Source organism: Taudactylus pleione, unplaced genomic scaffold, assembly GCF_031769625.1.
Source record: "Taudactylus pleione unplaced genomic scaffold, aTauple2 ptg000265l, whole genome shotgun sequence".
Taxonomy (NCBI): Eukaryota; Metazoa; Chordata; class Amphibia; order Anura; family Myobatrachidae; genus Taudactylus; species Taudactylus pleione.
This window is the reverse complement of record NW_028284667.1, coordinates 867,365-888,063: the sequence shown is the minus strand read 5'-3', so window position 1 is coordinate 888,063 and position 20,699 is coordinate 867,365. Positions and strand designations below refer to the sequence as shown.

Below are 20,699 nucleotides of genomic sequence, written 5' to 3'. Positions count from 1 at the left end.
TGAAAGCTATCCCTAAAATTGGTAGTGTTTTGTATAAATTATCTGTAGAACACAAATAATGTGTCATTTTTGTATATCTTTTTGTTTTACACCACCCCTTTTTGCAAAAAATTATTGATAAGTATATATATTATTTTCAGATTTCTTCTAGCACATCAATTTCAGATGTCCCGATGCCTGCTAAGCAATGCGAGAAGTCTGCACTGTTCCAATTTGCTGAGGTATGAAATTAAAACTGGGTGATACAAGTTTTACCAAAATGGTCTGTATGTCTGTTTTTTGTTTTGTTTTTTTTTCTATTTTCACCAAGATTTTATAGTGAGCAATTTTTTTTTACTTGGCTATAGATCTGTTTCTTAAGACTGAAATACTGTATATATCCACCCAGCATGATCCACTTTCCCAGGGTCACATTGCTTTTGTATTGTTTAAAAAGTTTCAGCATGCTTGGGACTACTAAAATACTAGAAAAACAAAAAGAAAAACTGAAATGTCCAAAAGGTGGTGCACAATAAATACTTATATTAAAACATAACTTTTATTATTATTCAGATATGAAAAAAATATAGAAAATAGGTTAAAAATTTATAGAATGTGACAAAGTATGAAATATGTGTTTTAAAACTGAAGTAGCGTCCTTGCTGTACTCACAAATGTCATATTACCATCCATTGTTAGGCGTTTTTCAATTTCTATATTAAATGTCTATATTACACAATTCAATGAATTAGACCTCCTATAATTAGTCAAGAGTCAAGACGTTTCAATTGAAAAATTGTGTAAATTACAAGAAATAACGCCTTTTAGTAAATAAGCCAGTGTTCAATAAGTTATCCTCAAAATTGATAGCTGGATATAAATAGTTCAATTTGTGTTGGTGAACTCAGTTTAATCTGTATAGTCCCTTACAGTGAACAACAGGGATCTGTTAATTCAATATATAGGAACCCACCATTTTATTATGTCAGGAATATGTCTATTATGTAGTGCATGGTTTTATCAATAGACTATTAATAGATGGTTCTCCCAAAAGGGTAATTGCCTTGTTGGTGATTCATTTACATGCACACATCTTACTCTAATCAAAAATGTTGTAGGAACACACATATGGGACTGAGTTCACTAATATATTATTAAATCCTATCTGCATATGTCTAAATTGAGTTTCTCATATATTTGATCAGACAGATAGGCCAATATCTAGTGAGTCAAAAACCCACTACTGTTAAACTATATCTGGAGCATACCTCTTTTATTCACTCAGTATTGTCAATATATTATTGATGGGTAGTTCTCCCAAAACATTAGTACTCTAATACCCCTTTTCCACCTAAATTCCGGGTCTGACCCGGAGTTGGAACAAAGGCTCCTATCCGGATCAGACCCGGAATTTTGCCGGCGCCGACTCGGGATATTCCCGAGTCAGCGCCGCTCACACCGCAGTTGGGTCTGCATAGACCCGGCTTTTGCGGCGTGAAAGTGGTCGCTTGGAGATGACATCTCCAAGTGCCACTGAAGTCGGACCAAATGGCCGGCTAGCAGCGCACTCCAGGTCATCGTGACCCGGAGTGCGCTGTTCTCACAGCAGGGTTTCACGGGCTAAGCCCGTGTTAAACCCTGCTAGTTACCTGGGTTGGATTGCCGGGTCACTCGACCCGGCGATCCAACTCTCTCCCCTTTTACACCAGGGAGCTGCCCGGGTTAACCCTTCAAACACCTGAATACTCGATTGATGGATTCTTCTCTATCCATAGAAGTAAGCAGACAGATTCAATCGAGAACCTATGTTTTGAAAAATAATGTTTAAAAATAAAGATGTAGATATGTCTAGTGAATCCTGTATTGTTAATTATTATTATATTCATATTTCCTCTTATTGGAATATTGCTGGTATATTGAAGCATAATATTATTATAAATATAGTGATTCTCACAAAAAAGTGTATAGTGATTTTTTTATGTAATTCTATTTTATATGTGTATATAAAAAATTCAAATTCAAAGTGTCTCTTATAATGACCATATGGATCCCACATAACATATCTTGAAAAATGATGTACTTATACATACATGCATACGTATATAAATATATATATGTGCATGCATGTACATATATATAATCCCCATAAATATATACAAACATATTTTAATCATATTTTGATCCCACACTATAATTGTGCCATCAAAAATTATCTACATAATAATAACTTGCTTCTAGTGTGTATATATTTCAAATACTGTGAAAAAGTGAGATACTGAAAAAAAGTGGACTATACTAAATGACATTGTATATTTAATAATAATATGTAAGAGAGAGGAGGTAACATACATTTCCTCTCAAATGTGAGTGGACAAACTAAATGTGCAGAAAGTGAGTGTTATGGAGTATAGTGAATATGTCAAAAAAGTGTATACATAATAAAAGGTGTCCATGAAAATATTATAAGAAGTTAATTATCTATCTTATTCCAAAAAGGGGGGGTTGAGTGGTTATTCCCTTCACTCAAGCTTCTCAGTGTTGAATAATTCAAACTCTAGATGTTATCTTATTCCAAAAAGGCTGAGTAGTTGTTCTCTTCATTCAGACCTCCAGGTGTTAGGGTGTTCATAAGAAATATGAATTTTGTCTCTTGTTTTAATAGTTCACGACCCACATCTCCCCCTCTGATGTTCAGTGTGATCTTCTTCATTCCAAAGGCTTTTAGGCCCTTCGCATTACCTCCATGATATTGCATGAAGTGTCTTGCTATTGGCGTGAGGGTTCTGAACATCCGTCGATCTCGTTCAGTGTTCCTTGTGCTCCCTAAGTGCTCAAGAATCCTTTTTTCAGAGGTCTCTTAGTTTTACCAATGTAATTTTTATTACAGGGGCATTGAAGATTATAGATGACTCCTATTGAGTCACAGCTGATATGTTCCTTTATAATCCAAGTTTTATTGTATCTGTCACAGAAGGTATTGGTAGTAACCATCATTGGACATGCTTTACATGTTCCACATTTTCTGGATCTCTTTCTAAAATATAGTGTTTTTTTCGGGGACTCAAGATGACTCTGAACTAAAATATCCTCGAGATTCTTTGATCGTCTCCAGCTCATTTGTATTCTATTACCAAGAATTTGGGCTAAGTCATGGTCAATACGTAGCACATTCAGATGTTTGTGTAAGATTTCCTCTGGTACTATTTTGCATACTCATTTCCCAGTATGCACCTCTATTAAAATCATATAGCACACATCTCCCAATAGGAGACAATGCAACTCTGTATGAATGGTACATATTAATGTATATTCCCAATCAATGAGGACAGATATGTGGCAAAACTAACCACTATCGATATACAAAGATTGTATGTTCACTATTAGAGTACTAATGTTTTGGGAGAACTACCCATCAATAATATATTGACAATACTGAGTGAATAAAAGAGGTATGCTCCAGATATAGTTTAAAAGTAGTGGGTTTCAAATTCAATATAGAAATTCAAAAACGCCTAACAATGGATGTTAATATGACATTTGTGAGTACAGCAAGGACGCTACTTCAGTTTTAAAACACATATTTCATGCTTTGTCACATTCTATACATTTTTAACCTATATTCGCTATTTTTTCATATTATCTGAATAATAATAAAAGTTATGTTTTAATATAAGTATTCATTGTGCACCACCTTTTGGACATTTCAGTTTTTGTTTTTCTAATATTTCTATTAATATGTCCGTGATAGCACCCCCCTCTCTCAGATTATAATTATGGTTATTGTGGGGAATATATATCATACTCTGTAATTCTTGTGCGACTGGGTTACACCCATTTCCTTGACTACTAAAATACTAATTACCCCTCTATTTCCCTGACCCTGTCCTTGCTATCCTAATTATAGTTTTAGCAGTTTTCCTCCTGACATGATCACAGAAAGTTAGATTATGTATACAATTTATTTTAATCTTTATTTTTTTTGCAATTTCTGGATAACCTGTTTCTGGCTAATATGTCCCACTCAAGTATGTGCAGAGAAATTATTCTGTTTAAGAAGTTATAGAAATAATGTGTTTTTGTTTTCTGCATAGATATCGTCAAGTACCTTGCAGATTAACTGTCCTGAACCACCAAAACGCTGTGGAAAATTAGCCCTTTCCAATTTAGCAGAGGTAACCTAGTAATATAAGAAACTCAGACCATTATTGTATTTTGTATTCAGGGAATGCTTAAATGACTGCTTCTGTACAGCTTTACAAGAGAATATAAATATTACAACAGCTAGTGAGTATTGTATTACTGAAAGTAATTGATATAAATTTTATTGCCAATTTGCATATTAAATAGCTGTTGTGGTATGTAAAAGAGAAATATCTGTCATCATTTACATGATTGGTTATCCTGCTGAGATTGTAAGAAGCTTAACTTTTTGATAACTTTCCAGTAACCAAAATTGTGGTTATATTGTAAACTAGTTGACGTACCCGGCGTTGCCCGGGTTTAAATCTTCAAATTATTAAGTTTTATTATGTGATATCCAAATCCATCCAGTGGAAGGCCCGGAACAGGCTCCCTGGGTCAAAGTTCTGCCCAGTGCAGTCCTCCGTGAGGTCCAATCGGGACCCCAACCACTCCATTAGGCATCCTAGACTAATCCAGGACCTTAACCCTCTAGTATGTCTTCTAGGATCCAATGTTACCACTCTGAAGTTTTCCTCCAAATCCATCCAGTGGAAGGCTCAGAACAGACTCCCCGGGTAAAAGTTTTGCCCAGCATACACCAACGGGAGGTCCGACCCAGGCCCTAAGCCCCCAAAAACCTGGCCATGGTCCAACTGGACCATGTTGCATTGATTTCATCCTAATCAGTGCAGGGGTGTTCGAATGCATAACCAGACAGACAGACCAATGAATTTTACATATAAGTTTTAGCAGCAATCCATGTCAAGGAAGTTGATTGGGCGAGTGCAGTCAGTAATTATCAGACTAAGAGGCCTATTTTTCATGAAATTATGTAGAAACTTCCGTTTCAGCATAATTTGTGAATTGTTTTGTGCCAACAGCCTAATGCAGGAGATTTCTGTGAAATCTCCTGCAGAAGGCTGAGAAGTGCTGCAGATGGCAGCCCCATTATTATCAATGGGGACTACGATCTGACTCCTATGTACCAAACTTCAAAAATCAAAAGTTTTCATAGTCTGGCCCCGTTAGTTTACCATCTTCAGATGGTGAAAACGTCTTTAAGCCTATTGAGGCTTTACTCGCAAGAGAGAGGTCTTCCGATCCCTCTCCGGACAGCCGGTTCCGGAAGCTGACAGTGTGTATATGCGCAGTGTCATATGCCCCATAGGAGTTTTTTTACAAATGTGAAAGGCTCTTCCAGTGTGCAGAGGAAGTAATTTGCAGGTGCAGCGGTCATCGCTGCCGCTGTCCATGCGGGTTCAGTATAAAACGGGGATATATTCTTTCATATTGAAAATATCCACTGCAATACAGATTGTTAATAATTGCGGCAATGCCACGATTATTAATACATACTGGGGGCCCCTAAATCACAATTTTAAGGTGCTGGCTAGAGCTAGTGTGATGCTACATTATCAGACATTTATGCTTCATCATTTGCATTTTGTTAGCCATATATACTGTAAAACACCTCACTACTTTTTATTTTCCCATTGTATGACTGATGTGTTTGTTGGTTTTGAGTGTAGATTTCCTCAAGCTCATCACATTCCGATTCATCAGCTAAGCAGTGTGGGACGTCAGCATTGTTTCAGCTTGCAGAGGTAACCACTGTAATGCTTAACAGCAGCTCTTTCTTTTTTTTAGAAGTTAACAGCATAGTATTTCTGTCTCAGGACCAATATTGATTTATTAATAATGAAAAGATTAGAGACAAAAGCATAACACTTGAACAAGGAATAATAAATGTCATCCATGACACACGCTTGGTTCACACCACAAAATACCTTTGTTATGCAGTGGTTGCCCTGGATTGCCCACCCAGAGCACATGAAGGTGCCTCCTTTCCGCTCTTGGGAGACGCTCTGCAGACTAGAAGAGCACCTGTGTGTGTAAAGGGAGAAAATCTCAAGAAATGCATAGAAGTATAAACCTCACATTATAGTCTACCAGTGTGTACTGATACATAATATCCAGGAGTTCTCTGTGTAGCCTCATTTATGGCATGTATTAATTATGAGAGTGAGGTGACATTGTGCAGTCTTTATTATATCACTCGATGTGCCCCTAAATACACTACTTTGCCAAAGTGCAAAAAGGATGATATGCATGATATAGGACCAAAATACTAGTGCAAAATGCAAGTTCTCTTTTGGTGCCAAATTGTCCCCTTCCAAACAGCATGGAGTGCCCCCTCTAAATGTGATCAATTATCTTATTTCAATAATATTTTCTCTGCCCTGCTCAACAAGGCAATGTGCCTAGTCCATGCTTTGCAAGGACTGCCCTTACTATTCTCATCTCCTATCCACGACATGGGTGAACCTCTGCTCATCCATAAATGCTGCCATCTTGTGCCATGGTGGTTATCTGGGCACATTTGTGTACAATCTTAGAGTATGGCTTGTACACATGTGATTTTTCCATTGCTCAGTGGATATTTTGCATTTCATAAATTAGGAAAAAAGGGTTATGTTTACCTGTACACTCAATTTTATTAAGAGTTTGAAGAAGTGCATTACCACTGTGGCTGTACATAACAGAGGATAAGAATGCAGGAACACATTTTACACTGTAAACACACTTAATTAAAAAATAATCTGTATTATATGCTGTAATTGTGATATATAGAATTTCTGCAGCAGTGCCGTCTGGAGTGTCATTAGGACGCTTCAAACCGCTGCCCTTACAGCCCCTCGGAGCATCCTGGGGGCTGCCCTTATAGCCTTTAAGGGCAGCGGTGTAAATGCCTGAAGCGTCCTAAGGATGCTCCAGGCGGCACTGCTGCAGAGATTCTGGCTGGAGGGTTCCACACGGCACTGCGCTGATGCTGACACCCCAGCCAGGTCCCGTTGCTATCGATATCGCGCTGGGTACACATCATTTAGTGTTTACCCAGCTTTACATTAAACAGGTTCCAGGGCTGGCTCCAGTGGAAATTGGCAGTTTGACAAAAACCTGTGTGAAAGCTACAAAAGTTTCCTTTCAACCTCACATCCTGAGAAAGTATCAGACTTTATGATTTATACAAGTTCTTGTTAAATCCATAGTCAGTCCTTTTTAAAGTCACCATGTATATTAGTCAGCCCTCTGTGTTTGCATGCAAGGATGTAACTAGAACTTTGTGGGCCACATAGCAAGATCTTAAAAGGGCCACCCACTACAGGTAAAAAAAAACATACATTTGCCCCTACACACAGCCCATTCATGTTATGCCACGCAGTAGTACCCCTTATACACCTCATGCAATGCAATAGTAGTGCCCCTTTTACATTATGCCACACAGTAATGCCCCTTTTACACTAAACTGTAATGCCCTTTACAGATCATACCACACAGTAATGCTCTTTACAGATTATGCCACATAATAGTAGTGCCCCATATAACACATTATTCCACATAATAGTAGCGCTCCATACACATTATGCCTCCCCTCCAGCAATTCATTTCCCCATGTCCCTCCAGCAGCCTAATGCCTCCCCCTGTGTTTCATCAGCAGGTGTGGATTTGGTGCTGGGCCACTAGTTAATTACAGCTGGGGCACTGGCAGGCACGACAAACAGCACCAGCGTAATTTGAATCTGGTGCCGGTCACGAGTCAGTCACTACTGATTGGCTCCTGATCTGTGAGCATTGATTGCCTCGCAACTGGCGACGTTGTCTCTCCATGTCTGTCTGCTGGTGCGCCAGCTGGCGGGCCGGCACCAAATCAACACCGCTGACAAACGGGCCCCCCTCGGGGGCCCTTAATGGATCTGCCCTTGTGTGCGTCACTAGGTGCAGGGGGAGTGGCGAGCCACAGAGGCAGCTCGGGCACCATAGCAGCCGCACCTACGGTAGTTACGCCACTGTTTGCATGCATGTTAGCAAACAGTGGGGTCTTTTTCAGGATCAATGGAATGTGGTTATAGGCAAGGACAATGTAAACAAATAAAATCTGCAGGTGTACTTCAGGGTCCAGTCTTCAACCCGGGCTATCCTAGTTTAAAATAGACGAGACGTGGCTGGAACTAGACAATCTGGAAGATGACGATTGTGCACCTGCTTTTACCCCCAAACTGCTGGTGTCCCTATGGAATTGTACAAAATGCACCCATAACCCAAGCCTCTGGGATGATGGGGGGAGGAGATGCAGTATTGTTGAAGCCTCCATACCCATATTGTCATTAGTCCTGCAATGAAAGTGCTAGGGCTCTTCCCAATTCCCTGTTCTGATGGAAACTGGTCCAGCTGCAGTGGAGGGTTGAGGTTTGGGGGTAGGAAGAGTGTTGTCTGTATTTTATATTTATTGCCATTACAAATAATAGCCTCTGTGGTTTTACTGAGAATAATCACACTCAGTTCTCCAGTATAGAGCCAATTTGTTTTCTCTGCTTTGTGTGATTGACCGTTATTATGTTTAATGGCATCTGCTGCAGACCTATCATGCTGTAGATGGGTCGGCCATACATACAGACAGATGAGGCAATATACAGTATATCTGCTAGATATATCGGTATGTCTGTGAACTTTGTCGTTAACGGACATATTGGATGTACGCACTTCCTGATTTCAATGGAACAGGTCATATATTTGTCAGTGTGTACCCAGCATTACTGCTCCTGTAGTTGCTTCAGTAGATCCGGTCTCAATGTCCATTTCTTTGTAGATGTGTGTGGCCTCAGAAGCCGTGAAAATAGAAATTTCGGGAAATTTAAATCCAGAAAAACTGAAGGATTTGGATGTTGTGGAGACAGACGAAGACATGAATGATAGCAGCGAGAAAGAATGTTCCAATGTTTGTGAAGTGGAAGGATTTAGCAATGTTAAAATTAAAACACACAGGTCATCTTTCCCAGAGCATTTGGTGGATGCACACTTTGTTGGACTCCTTAAACAGGACAAAATTAAAAAGAAAAAGAAGAGAAATAAAACTGACCATGAAGCTGCTGAGAAAGGATCACCGAAGAAGAGCTGTAAAAAAAGACAGTCATCTGAGTCCGACATTGAAAGTGTCATGTACACTATAGAAGCGGTTGCAAAGGGAGACTGGAGTGTTGAAATACCTTCAGTTTCTTCAGGCAAAAAAGTACGTTCTGCTGCTAGTCCAAAACATAACTCCTCAGACTGTAAACCAACTAAGAAAAAGGCAAAATCTAAAGAGAAGAGAGTGCTGAAAGATAAATCCGCAGAGACTACCAAAGACTTAATAAAACCAGAGCCCATGACTATGACACCTGCCGTGGAATCTCCTACTGAATTGCAGGAGGACCTGAAGGAAGAGCCACTATCTCCTGCAGATGATGTCCCTATGCTGTGTATGCCAGAAATGCTGAAAACTGAGGATTATGACACTAATAGAAGGTCTGAGGCATGTGGGTCAAGGAAGTCTGAGAGGGCCTGTAAAGGGGCTCTCTATAAAACTTTGGTCTCTGAGGGAATGTTGACAACTTTGCGAGCCAATGTTGACAGAGGTAAGCAAATTGAATGCTCTCTTCCTCACCCCTCTGTGACCTCATTCTTCTCCCCACACTGCTATCGCATGAAATGTTTAGATCCTGTGTCTGGCAGTCTTACTACTTGTTATTTTCCCCAAAACAGTTAATGATTTGTAGTTAATAATAAAAAAACAGACCTGTGAAAATGTATTTGCTATAAATAAATCAAAAAGTACTTGCAATTTAATTTTTTTTAAAAGTCAGGTATTAAGCCCTTCAGTGCTAAGGACAAGTCACTCATCCTCAGCTCTGCAGGAGTTCAATATCTCCATTGTACGACTTGGAATATAGTTTTTTATTTTACTGAATGTTTTCTGAATCCTACAATAAATATTATGCTGTGACTATACAAGAAAGGTTTTCATCCTTTTTTTTTTATTTATTTTTTTTACATTTTTTTTATTTCAATTATTCATAGGTAAAAGAAATCTAGGAAAAGGTGGCTCGTCTGACCATGAGTGCTCTTGGAATGATGACAACTGGACTTTAAATCAAAGTGGAAATAAGAAACTGAAGAAATTAAAACCAAAGGAGGAAGGAGCCATTGGGTCTGTGTCATTTGTGAAACTCCTCTTTACAGAAAAATGCAGATGTTTTAGTTAAGACCCCCTTACCTAAATACAGATTGGCTTATGAGAGAGCTTTACAGACAAACACAACAGGAATTTGCTTCTTTAACCTTTTATTCAGCTTTTCCTCTGTTATTTTCCAGTGTGGCATTTATTATTAGTTAGCTGGGCAGGTGACACTGTACTGTTAGACCTCCTGCCTCTTCTGACTTGAATTACCATGCTACCTAGCTGTTGCTAATTGCAAGTGGTAGTCCCATGGTTTAATTATATGTTTTTGGATGTTTCTGTGCCTAATAATTAGTTTATTGTCCGTTCTAAATTTCTCATCCAATCCTGCATTGTATGGACGCATACGTACAAGCACAACCAAATTGATCAAAATCACTTTGTACAGTATTAGCAGATTCTATACTCTGGCTTGCTACTGCCGCTAATTTGCTGTTAAGATCATGTAAAATTAGGTTTAATAGGTTCTCTGGCATCATCAATATCCCAATTTCTGTCTATATATAAATTATGCAATGGGATGGGTGAGTTGGCACAAGGATGCGCTTATCAGTTGTATTAATGCTTAATCCAGATTATCCCCCTTTAGTCTTTATATGTGCCACAAGTTCTTTACGTTGTAGGGAAATAATAAAAATCAATATGATGGAATACAATTACCCCATGTTTATTTTGCTCTAAATCACTTTCTCAAAAGTTTCTCTGCAGACATCCCATTTGTGGAGGCCAACTGTAGCAGTGTTGTCTGTTCCTGCCACTACCTCTGCAGCACAGACCCAGCTTAATCATGTTTGATCTTATTAGTGTATATAGTTTTTAAATCGGACAAATTACACAACGTTGAGAGCTTGGCTATCACTGAGGTCTATATAAACCCTACCCTCTAAAGATGGAGAGTCCTCAGGAAAGGACAATACTTCTTAAAATACAGGGGAAAAAATGCGTAGAGTTTCCCTGTATTTTAAGAACCAGCACCAGGCTCTGTTGAGGTGGTCCTGGTTGTGGAAGTACAGGAGACAAGAGGGGGGGACCCCTGTATTTTCCATAACTAGCACCAGACTCTTTCTAGCAGAGGTGTAATGCCACAGCCGGGAAACTGTCACCAGGTCCCCTGGTAAAAGCATTATACCTGACCGCTAGTCAGCTTAGGCCAGGGATCCCTGGGGAGGTGGGGACCCCCCAATAAAGGGGTTCCCCTCTCCAGGGCCTGGGCTGATAACCCGGGGCTATTCCCAGCACCCCTGGGCGGTAGCTGCCAGGTTGATTGTGTAAATATGTGTGTAAAAAATAATAATAAATAGAATTAATAATATTGTCTCTTACTGGAGAACTAGAGGTCCCAGCAAGCCTCCCATCGCATGCTGGTACTTGAGGAACCACAAGTACCAGCATGTGGGGCATTAAGGGCCTGCTGGTACCTCTAGTTCACCTGCAAAAGAAATATTAAAATAACCACAAGACACACACTGTGAAAGTAAAATTTTATTTAACTATACATTCACACTCCCATTCACGCATACAGTACTCGCCCATAATCCCTGTAGCTAATCATGTCCACTTATCCTGTAGCATCCACGTAACCTGTATAAAAAAAAATAATAATAATTCATACTTGCCCACCCCCTGTTCTGTCCCTGTAGGCATCCACATCTTCAGCACATAAAAGAACGCAATTTTCTGAACCCTTGGACAGGTACTGTCCTCTAAGGATGGTACCACGCGAATGATTGGCTCAGGCGCTGCATTTCCTATATAAATGCTTTGGCTTAGCGTTCATTGCCTCCGCTTCTCTTAGCCAATGAACGGTTCCCACCATTTACTACAATGGTGAGAACCACAAGGTTGCTTAAGTTTACCTGTAAATTACAGGGGACCCCTACTCCTTTTGTCCCCTGTATTTAAACAACCAGGACCGGCTCAAAAGTCTGATGCTGGTTCATAAAATACAGAGATACCCTATACATTTTTTTTCCCCTGAATTTTAAGAACCAGGACAGGCTCAACAGAGGCCAGGGCTGGTTTATGCTTAATTTTTTTTATAAAAAGAAGCCTTCAAAAATCTGTGACAGCTTTTGTACAACTCTGACCTTTTTAATGCTAGTCGCATTAAAAGGTCAGCGTTTACACAGGGGAAAACTTTCACAGACTTGCTTAATATAATCGCTTTGAACTCACAAGTTTGCAGGCTATTACATTTGATGAGTTGTGGGACAAACTCTGACCTTTAAATGTGCGCAAAGGTCCGTGTTTGTCCCACAGGAAATACTCGGACCCTATTAAATTCATCCCTTAGGGCAGCGGCTCCCAGGGCAGCCGCGACGCTAATGCAGGGGTGCCGCGGGTGGATGGTTTGACAGGTCAGCTAGTAAGCTGGTTTGGCCACGCGCTGCCTCTCTCAGCAGCCCACGGCCATTTAAACACATACCCGGCCCATTGCTGTGCTGCTGCTGGGCTGGCTCTCACTGACAGTCACAGTCAGAGCCGTGCGGCCCCGCCCCCTTCTCACGCAGGCTGCAGCTCACAGCGTGGCTCCTTGCCTCTGCTTAGGTTAGTGATATTCTGTCACACAGAGGGTGCCTGAAGTGTAGTGATAGTGTAGTTATTATTTATTACAATTTCATATATGTAATTTAATATTTTTTACCCCTACTTTTTATCATGTGTTTAATTGTTAAATAATCTGTATATTTAGCATTTGTGTGGGGTGGGAGAATTGCAGACCATGGTAAATGTATTATTACATGGTTATAGATGTTTTAAATAGATATAAAGTGCATAAGACTTACATACTTTTTACTTTTGCACTTTTATCTTCAGTTAAAATATCTATAACAATATAATATCATTACCATGGTCCTCAATACTACCTTCCATCCCACACCAGTGCTAAATATAGTCAGTAACAGTGGGAGAGATGTAAGAAGAGGTGGTAAGTGCCAAATGTGCTATAAGCAGCGCTATTTGACACTTAAACCAACATCACAAAGTATGAAAGCGGATAATGAAAATCACTTTTCTCTACGTTATCTGCGAACATTGAATAATTTTACCATCGCCTTTCATTGGCCTAGGGGTGCAACGAAAAACCGGTAGTAACACTAAGGGTGGCCCTGAAGTGAAAAAGTTTGGGAACCACTGCCTTAGGGTATTAACCACTTAAATCATAAATCATAAATGTGTGAACTTTTTTTTTTTTTTTTTTTTAATCATTACATAGTGTACTTTGGATGTACTGTAAAGTTATATTTTATGTAGTGCCTTATGCACTATATATCGCATCCCAGGCTGTATTCTCCTACATCACAGCTCCACTGTATGAGGATAGAGGATCCGTAGAACAAAGCAGACAGGAGAAGGAAGCATTAGCTTCCATACGGTGCATAAAGACGTTTTATGCTAATTCCTTTTGCGGGTGGGGAACTTCTCTCAGAACTGATAGGTGCTTTTTCACAAAATAAAAATATTCATTGAGCCATAGAAGCCAATCAAAAATTTTGTGTGATCAATGTTGGGCAATGACACAAATGTTAAAATCGTTGGTATGCATTTTTACGCCTTTGCAATCACAACAAAGATTTTTCTACTGTATTACCATGCCAAGGCAGTTGTAACTACTGTACCATTTTTTTTTTAGTTGCAGTTATTTACTAAAATTGAATAATCTATCAATATTATTTTACTTTTTGAATTGTAGTTTGGCAAAGCTGGAAGAAGAATTTGAGAAAAAGTTCAATAGCCTTCCTCAGTACAGTCCAGTTACATTTGACCGCAAAAACGCTTCATTTCAGAGAAAGAAGAAAAAGCTTAATAATGGACAAGCTGAGCAACCAACAAGCAAAGGTGGATATCTAGCAGTAGTGTGTTCATTATAATATTGTTGTATTTTTTTTGTTATTTTAGAAATTGATGGTGCATATATTTATAGCAGATACACCTCATTGAAGAGCCGATAACATTCACATATACACACGTAGCACGCTTCAAATCGCCAAACCCATTCATTGTGGTTTCTTGGGTTTAATGTTAAAATTACACCTAACACCTTTGATTAGCTTAACCTGCAATACCATTGCTAACCATTGCTTTGCTGTCATTACAAAGGCATTCCATTATAGATTATGCTGATAATAAATAATTTGCTTATGATTCATGAAATCAAAATGATCTGTGCTCTGAACTGAGGTAACTCAATGTGTGCAGCCTATTTCTACTTCAGGGACCATAGAAGGTCGACAGGGTGACCTTGGGGAAGAGCCATCCGGGCACCTTACACAGTAAATTTCTCTCCAAGGATGCAACGGGTCTCCCTCTATACTCCACCCCCAAGCCAGAGGCTCCTCAGTTTCGTTCGGTGCCCGGCCAGAGTCTGGTCACTGAACATGCAGTGGGGCTGTTACTTACAGCCCCTGAAGTATGAAGATTAGAAGAATACCATTCTTCTAGTACAGACAGCGTGGACAGTCCAGTGGAAGTTCGCACTGCCGCGGCATCACCCCGCTGGCGCCGCGACGCCGGTACTGATCCGAGGATCTCTGCGGGCCTCTGGGGTCTTGGCTAGCAGGGACCCCAGAGCATCCCTAGACTGAGGCCGGACTCTACAGGGTAGCAGGTAAGCGACTCGCACCGCGGTGGTGCGCGCCAAATCGCAGTCTTTTTCCTCCAGGGCTGGGGACTCCCTGGGGTTGACAGCATGTAGAGCCCCAGGCACTGAGTCCTGCGCTTTCACAAAGCCGCCTGGGACAGCGGGCTGAAGTTTTTGAGGGAATGCTCCAGCGTCCTAGGGGTTAATCGCTGGCCAGGGGAGGCAGCCTTCCCTGTTTTACAGCCGGCTCCTCCCCGCTGCACAGTGCGCCTTTCCACCGTGGTCTGGCTGGGCTGTGACCGCTTCCTTCTTCTGGCTCCACCCCCCCTGAGTTCTTTGGCGGCCATTTCTCCTGGCTGCGTGTCGCAGATCACGGCGGGCGGTGCAAAGTCCGGGTCCCACTACATACCTTTCCTCCTGGTGGTGGTCCGTGTATATAGCGCTTTGTCCTACTAGATGCTAAGTCTGTGTAGTTGACCAGTAAGTGCAGGTATTGTTGTTGTTCTGCATTGTCTGCGACTGTATGCTAGCACTGTCTGTCTGAGTTTCTTTCTGTACTGTCAGTCATTTTGCTATCCCTATACCTATTCTGAGCCATAGCACTGGTGTTGTGCGGATGCAGCTAAAGTCGCAATCTGTGACCTTACTACGCAGTCACATCTAAAGAGTGGTATCCTCTTCACTATGTCTGGCAGTGAGAGTGATATGCCTAATTTGGCTTCTACTAAGCTGTTTACCCCATCATATACGGACTAAAATGATGGTGCTCTCTCCGGAGGTGTGCCTGTCTCTGACTTGGTGGCTACAGACTGTTCACCTCACCAGGGGGTGTCCCTTTTGGATCTCTGACTGGGTCCTTCTGACAGTAGATGCCAGCCTTCGGGGTTGGGGTGCAGTGACCGGTCCAAACTCCTTTCAGGCAAGGTGGACCACAGAGGAATCTGCGCTACCAATCATATTGTGTCTTCGGCAGTTTTCAGAGCCCAGCAACAAGCCAGGCTGCTGCTTCATGGAAAGCCCGTGCAAGTGCAGTCAGACAACGCCACGACGGTGGCTTACCTAAACCGTCAAGGAGGAACTCGAAGTCAGGCAGCAATGACAGAGGTGTCACTCATTCTGACACGGGCAGAAGGCCATCTACCAGCCATATCGGCGATGTTCATTCCAGGAGTGCTGAATTGGGAAGCGGACTTCCTCAGCCATCAAAGTGCATTCTGGGGAATGGTCTCTTCACCAAGAAGTGTTTCAGCTCCTAGTGGACAAGTGGGGCCTTCCAGACATGGACCTCCATGGCCCCTCGATTAAATCACAAGCAGCCGCAGTACGGGTACAGGACAAGAGAAGCCAGGGCTCTCCTGGTGGACGCTCTGTCAGTCAAGTGGACTTTCCGGTTTGTGTACTTGTTTCCTCCGTTCTCCCTCCTTCCTTGTGTTCTTCGAAAGTTAAAGCAAGAGGGAGGCATGGTCCTGCTGGTGGCTCCCGAGTGGCCCCGATGCCCCTAGTACTCAGATCTTCAGAGTCTCTCCATCGACACTCCTTTGCGGTTGTCTCAAGGTCCTTGCCTACCCGGATCTGAGTCGTCTGTCTAAGGTCCAAGGGTTTTTCCGGTTCTGTGGTTAACACCTTGCTCAGAGCACATAAACCTGCTTCTGCTAGAATTTACCACAGGGTGTGGCATACCTATTTTAAATGGTGTCGCCAAGGGGTTACGACCACCAGGTGTTTAGAATATCCAGAGATTTGGCTTTCCTGCAGGCGGGTTTGGACCTTGGTCTCTGCCTTACTTCACTGGAGGTTCATGTCTCTGCCCTTTACAGTGTGGTTCAGCGTAGGATTGCTCCCCTTCCTGATATTCGCTCCTTCTTTCAAGGGGTCCTCTGTATCCAGCCTCCTTTTGTCTCTCTCCTGTAGTGCCTTGGGATTTGGCTGTTGTCCTTAGGGCCCTCCCTTTGAACCACTGGGCTCAGTGGACCTCAAATGGCTTACTGCCAAGACTGTTTTTTCTTCTGGCCATCGCTTCAGTCAGAAGGGTGTCCGATTTGGGGGCTCTCTTGTCGTTCCTCATTTCTGGTTTTTCATCAGGACAGGGCGGTGCTTCAGACTAGCCCTGGTTTCCTTCAAAAGGTGGTCTCTAGTTACCACGTTAATGAGGAAATTATTGTGCCGGCCTTTCATTCTCCAGTCTTCTCGGCAGGTGAGACCTCATTGGATGTGGTACATGCCCTCAAGATTTATGTGGATCGTACCAGTTCCCTTTGAAAATCAGACTCCTTGTTTGTACTTTTATAGTTTCCACAAGAAGGGATGACCAGCCAATAAACAAACTTTGGCTAGATAGCCCTGCATGATGATCTCCGAGGCTTACACTCATGAGGGCCTTCTTGTGCCGCCCTCTGTTACTGCTGATTCTTCTCGGTCTGTGGGTCCTTCGTGGGTAGCTCATCGTGGTGCCTCGGCTGTACAGCTTTGTAAGTCGGCCACATGGTCTTCTGTCCAGACCTTTTTGAGGTATTGTGCTTTTGATACCTTTGCCACTCAGAATGCTTCCTTCGGGCAGCGTATTCTTTTTTCTGCACAGGAGCGTCCCCGCCCTTGAAGGTACTGCTTTGGGACATCCCCAAGTCCATAGGGTCCACGGCACATCTGCCCTGACGCACCTGTGCTTTACTTGGGCTTCGCTCTGGTCATCAGCTTTCTGTCTCCTTCTGTGTGAGAATGTGATTCTTGAGTGTTCCAGACTTTCTTCTCTCTCTCTCTCTTATCCTCCTCTGGCCTTTGGCTTATTACGTAACTGAGGAGCATCTGGTCTGGGGGTGGGGTATAGAGGGAGACCCGTTGTATCCTGGGAGAAAAATTTACTGTGTAAGGTGCCCGGATGACTCTGCATCAACTATACCCTAAGGTCATCCTGTGGACCCTATGGACTTCGTAGAAAAAGAGATAACAAGGGTAAGTTCTTACCATATCTCTCTTTCAGCAAGTGACTGATAACTGCAAGTGTTTGATAGTTACCTTCACTCAGACCGCAGATATTTGCACTGTGTAATAAAAGTAATTTAAAAATAAATGGTAGCTTGTGGTCTCCCTGTCGCAGTGATAACTGGCCTTAAAGTGAACCATCTATGGGGGAGAGTTGTACAAATTAAAAGGGTCTATGAAAAACTTGCAGATCTCTGCTACTCAACTACATACAGTCAGGTGCATAAATATTGGGACATTGACATATTTTTCATATTTTGGCCTCTATTCACCACCACAATGGCTTTGAAATGAAACAAACAAGATGTGCTTTAACTGCAGACTTTCAGATTTAATTTGAGGGTAATTACATCCAAATCAGGTGAACGGTGCAGGAATTACAACGGTTTCTATATGTGCCTCCCACTTTTTAAGGGGCCAAAAGTAATGGGACTATCAATTCAAAAGCTGTTTCATGGACAGGTGTGGGCTATTCCCTCGTTATTTCATTATCAATTAAGCAGGTAAAAGGTGACATTTGCATTTGGAATCAGTTGCTGTCGACTCTCAATATGAGATCCTAAGAGCTGTCACTATCAGTGAAGCAAGTCATCATTAGGCTGAAAAATCAAAACAAACCCATCAGAGAGATAGCAAAAACATTAGGTGTGGCCAAATCAACTGTTTGGAACATTCTTAAAAAGAAACAACGCACCAGAGAGCTCAGCAACATCAAAAGACCCGGAAGACCACGGAAAACAACTGTGATGGATGACAGAAGAATTATTTCTCTGGTGAAGAAAAACCCCTTCACAACAGTTGGCCAAATCAAGAACACTCTCTAGGTTGTAGGTGTATATGTGTCAAAGTCCACAATCAAGAGAAGACTTCACAAGAGTGAATATAGAGGGTTCATCACAAGATGTAAACCATTGGTGAGCCACAAAAACAGGAAGACCAGATTAGAGTTTGCAAAACAACATCTAAAAAAGCCATTACAGTTCTGTAACAACATCCTATGGACAGATGAGACAAAGATCAACTTGTACAAGAGTGATGGGAAGAGAAGAGTATGGAGAAGGAAAGGAACTGCTCATGATCCAAAACATACCACCTCATCAGTGAAGCATGGTGGTGGTCGTGTCATGGAGTGGGCATGTATGGCTGCCAATGGAACTTGTTCCCTTGTATTTATTGATGATGTGACTGCTGACAAAAGCAGCAGAATGAATTCTGAAGTGTTTCGGGCAATATTATATGCTCATATTCAGTCAAATGCTTCCGAACTCATTGGACGGCGCTTCGCAGTGCAGATGGACAATGACCCGAAGCATACTGCAAAAGCAACCAAAGAGTTTTTAAGGCTAAAAAGTGGAATGTTATGCAATGGCCAAATCAATCCCCTGACCTGAATCCGATAGAGCATGCATTTCACTTGATGAAGACAAAACTGAAGGGAAAATGCCCCAAGAACAAGCAGGAACTGAAGACATTTGCAGTAGAGGCCTGGCAGAGCATCACCAGGGATGAAACCCAGCGTCTGGTGATGTCTATACGTTCCAGACTTCAGGCTATAATTGCCTGCAAAGGATTTGCAACAAAGTATTAAAAAGTGAAAGTTAGATTTAGGATTGTTTAGTTTGTCCCATTACTTTTGGCCCCTTAAAAAGTGGGAGGCACATATAGAAACTGTTGTAATTCCTGCACCGTTCACCTGATTTGGATGTAATGACACTCAAATTAAATCTGAAAGTCTGCAGTTAAAGCACATCTTGTTTGTTTCATTTCAAAGCCATTGTGGTGGTGAATAGAGGCCAAAATATGAAAAATATGTCAATGTCCCAATATTTATGCACCTGACTGTATGTTTTGTCTACAAGGTAAGTGACTGACCATTAACTCTGTCCAGACCACAGACCATGCAAGATTGTTTAACCCAGAAATTAGACACGGAAACTTCATTCACAAAATACAGTTTGCATGTTTGTTTCCTACCTGTTGTCTGAGTTGGAGGCTCTTTCCCGCCAGTCACTGTACCTCATGACATGTACTGTAGATACAAAGTGGTGCCTTATTTTCAAACAAATGTGGTTGCTGGGTTCTATATTAACCAGGATTTTTTTATGCTGATCTTGTGTCATCATCCTTATAACACTTGACTCTCCCAATATAGCTTACTGTTTAGTGGCGTACTCTTCCAGGACACAGGAGCATAGACACTTTGACTTCCTCTAGTTCTTATCCTTTGGACTAAAGAAAAGGTTCTGCACTCTTTCCAGTCACCCACTGGATGTTGACTACCATTCAGCCAGCATAAGTCATGGCAAGGGTACCATGCCTTTCCCTACCTATGGTGTACTCCACCAGGGTGGTTGGTCATGCAACACATGACTTTTCCAAATCAATTCTGCATGGAAAACCACCTGATAACCATTGCATACTTTCTGCATGGTGGGTGTTACCACTTCTTCTGTGGAGGCTGCCTTTGTCAGGAATGTTCTTCAAAAGGCTATTACACCCTGTCGCTGGTGGCTTTGGACATGCCGCTGTCCGTGTCCCCTACAGCAGGCCGACCCTATCGCAGTGCCGACACTGGCATACAGGACATGCTGCTTTTCTACGTTTCCACTCATTTAGTGTATGTGATAAGTTCTCTTCTGATGGGTTGTAAATGGAACACTGCATTGCTGCTGTTATGGGAATGGGTTAGCTCTCAGCATTCACTTTGATACCTACTTGGAGAAAGACTATTTCTTACATTTAGGGCATTAGTCACAAGGTGTGAACAGGGCTTACACACCTGAAGGAACACCTGCCGTTTGTGGGCGGCCCTACTGACGTCACTCGTGATGTCAGTAGTGAGCTTCCTGCTCTATTAGAGCAGGAAGCTCACTGGGGCTTGCGGGAACGAGAGCCTACCACAAGGGTCTCGTCGCAAGCCTG

At 41.8% G+C, this 20,699-nt stretch overlaps 1 protein-coding gene across 2 annotated transcripts in view; it reads left to right on the top strand.

Moving 5' to 3' along the window:
• BBX (BBX high mobility group box domain containing) overlaps nt 1–20,699 on the top strand; it is an 85,859-nt gene that overhangs the window by 43,800 nt on the left and 21,360 nt on the right. For both annotated transcript variants that reach the window (XM_088481185.1, XM_088481186.1), the window contains 6 exons: nt 141–221; nt 4,071–4,151; nt 5,691–5,765; nt 8,810–9,614; nt 10,057–10,186; nt 13,911–14,056. In XM_088481185.1, coding sequence (XP_088337311.1) covers nt 141–221; nt 4,071–4,151; nt 5,691–5,765; nt 8,810–9,614; nt 10,057–10,186; nt 13,911–14,056 — 1,318 coding nt within the window. The remainder of the gene's footprint in view (nt 1–140; nt 222–4,070; nt 4,152–5,690; nt 5,766–8,809; nt 9,615–10,056; nt 10,187–13,910; nt 14,057–20,699) is intronic.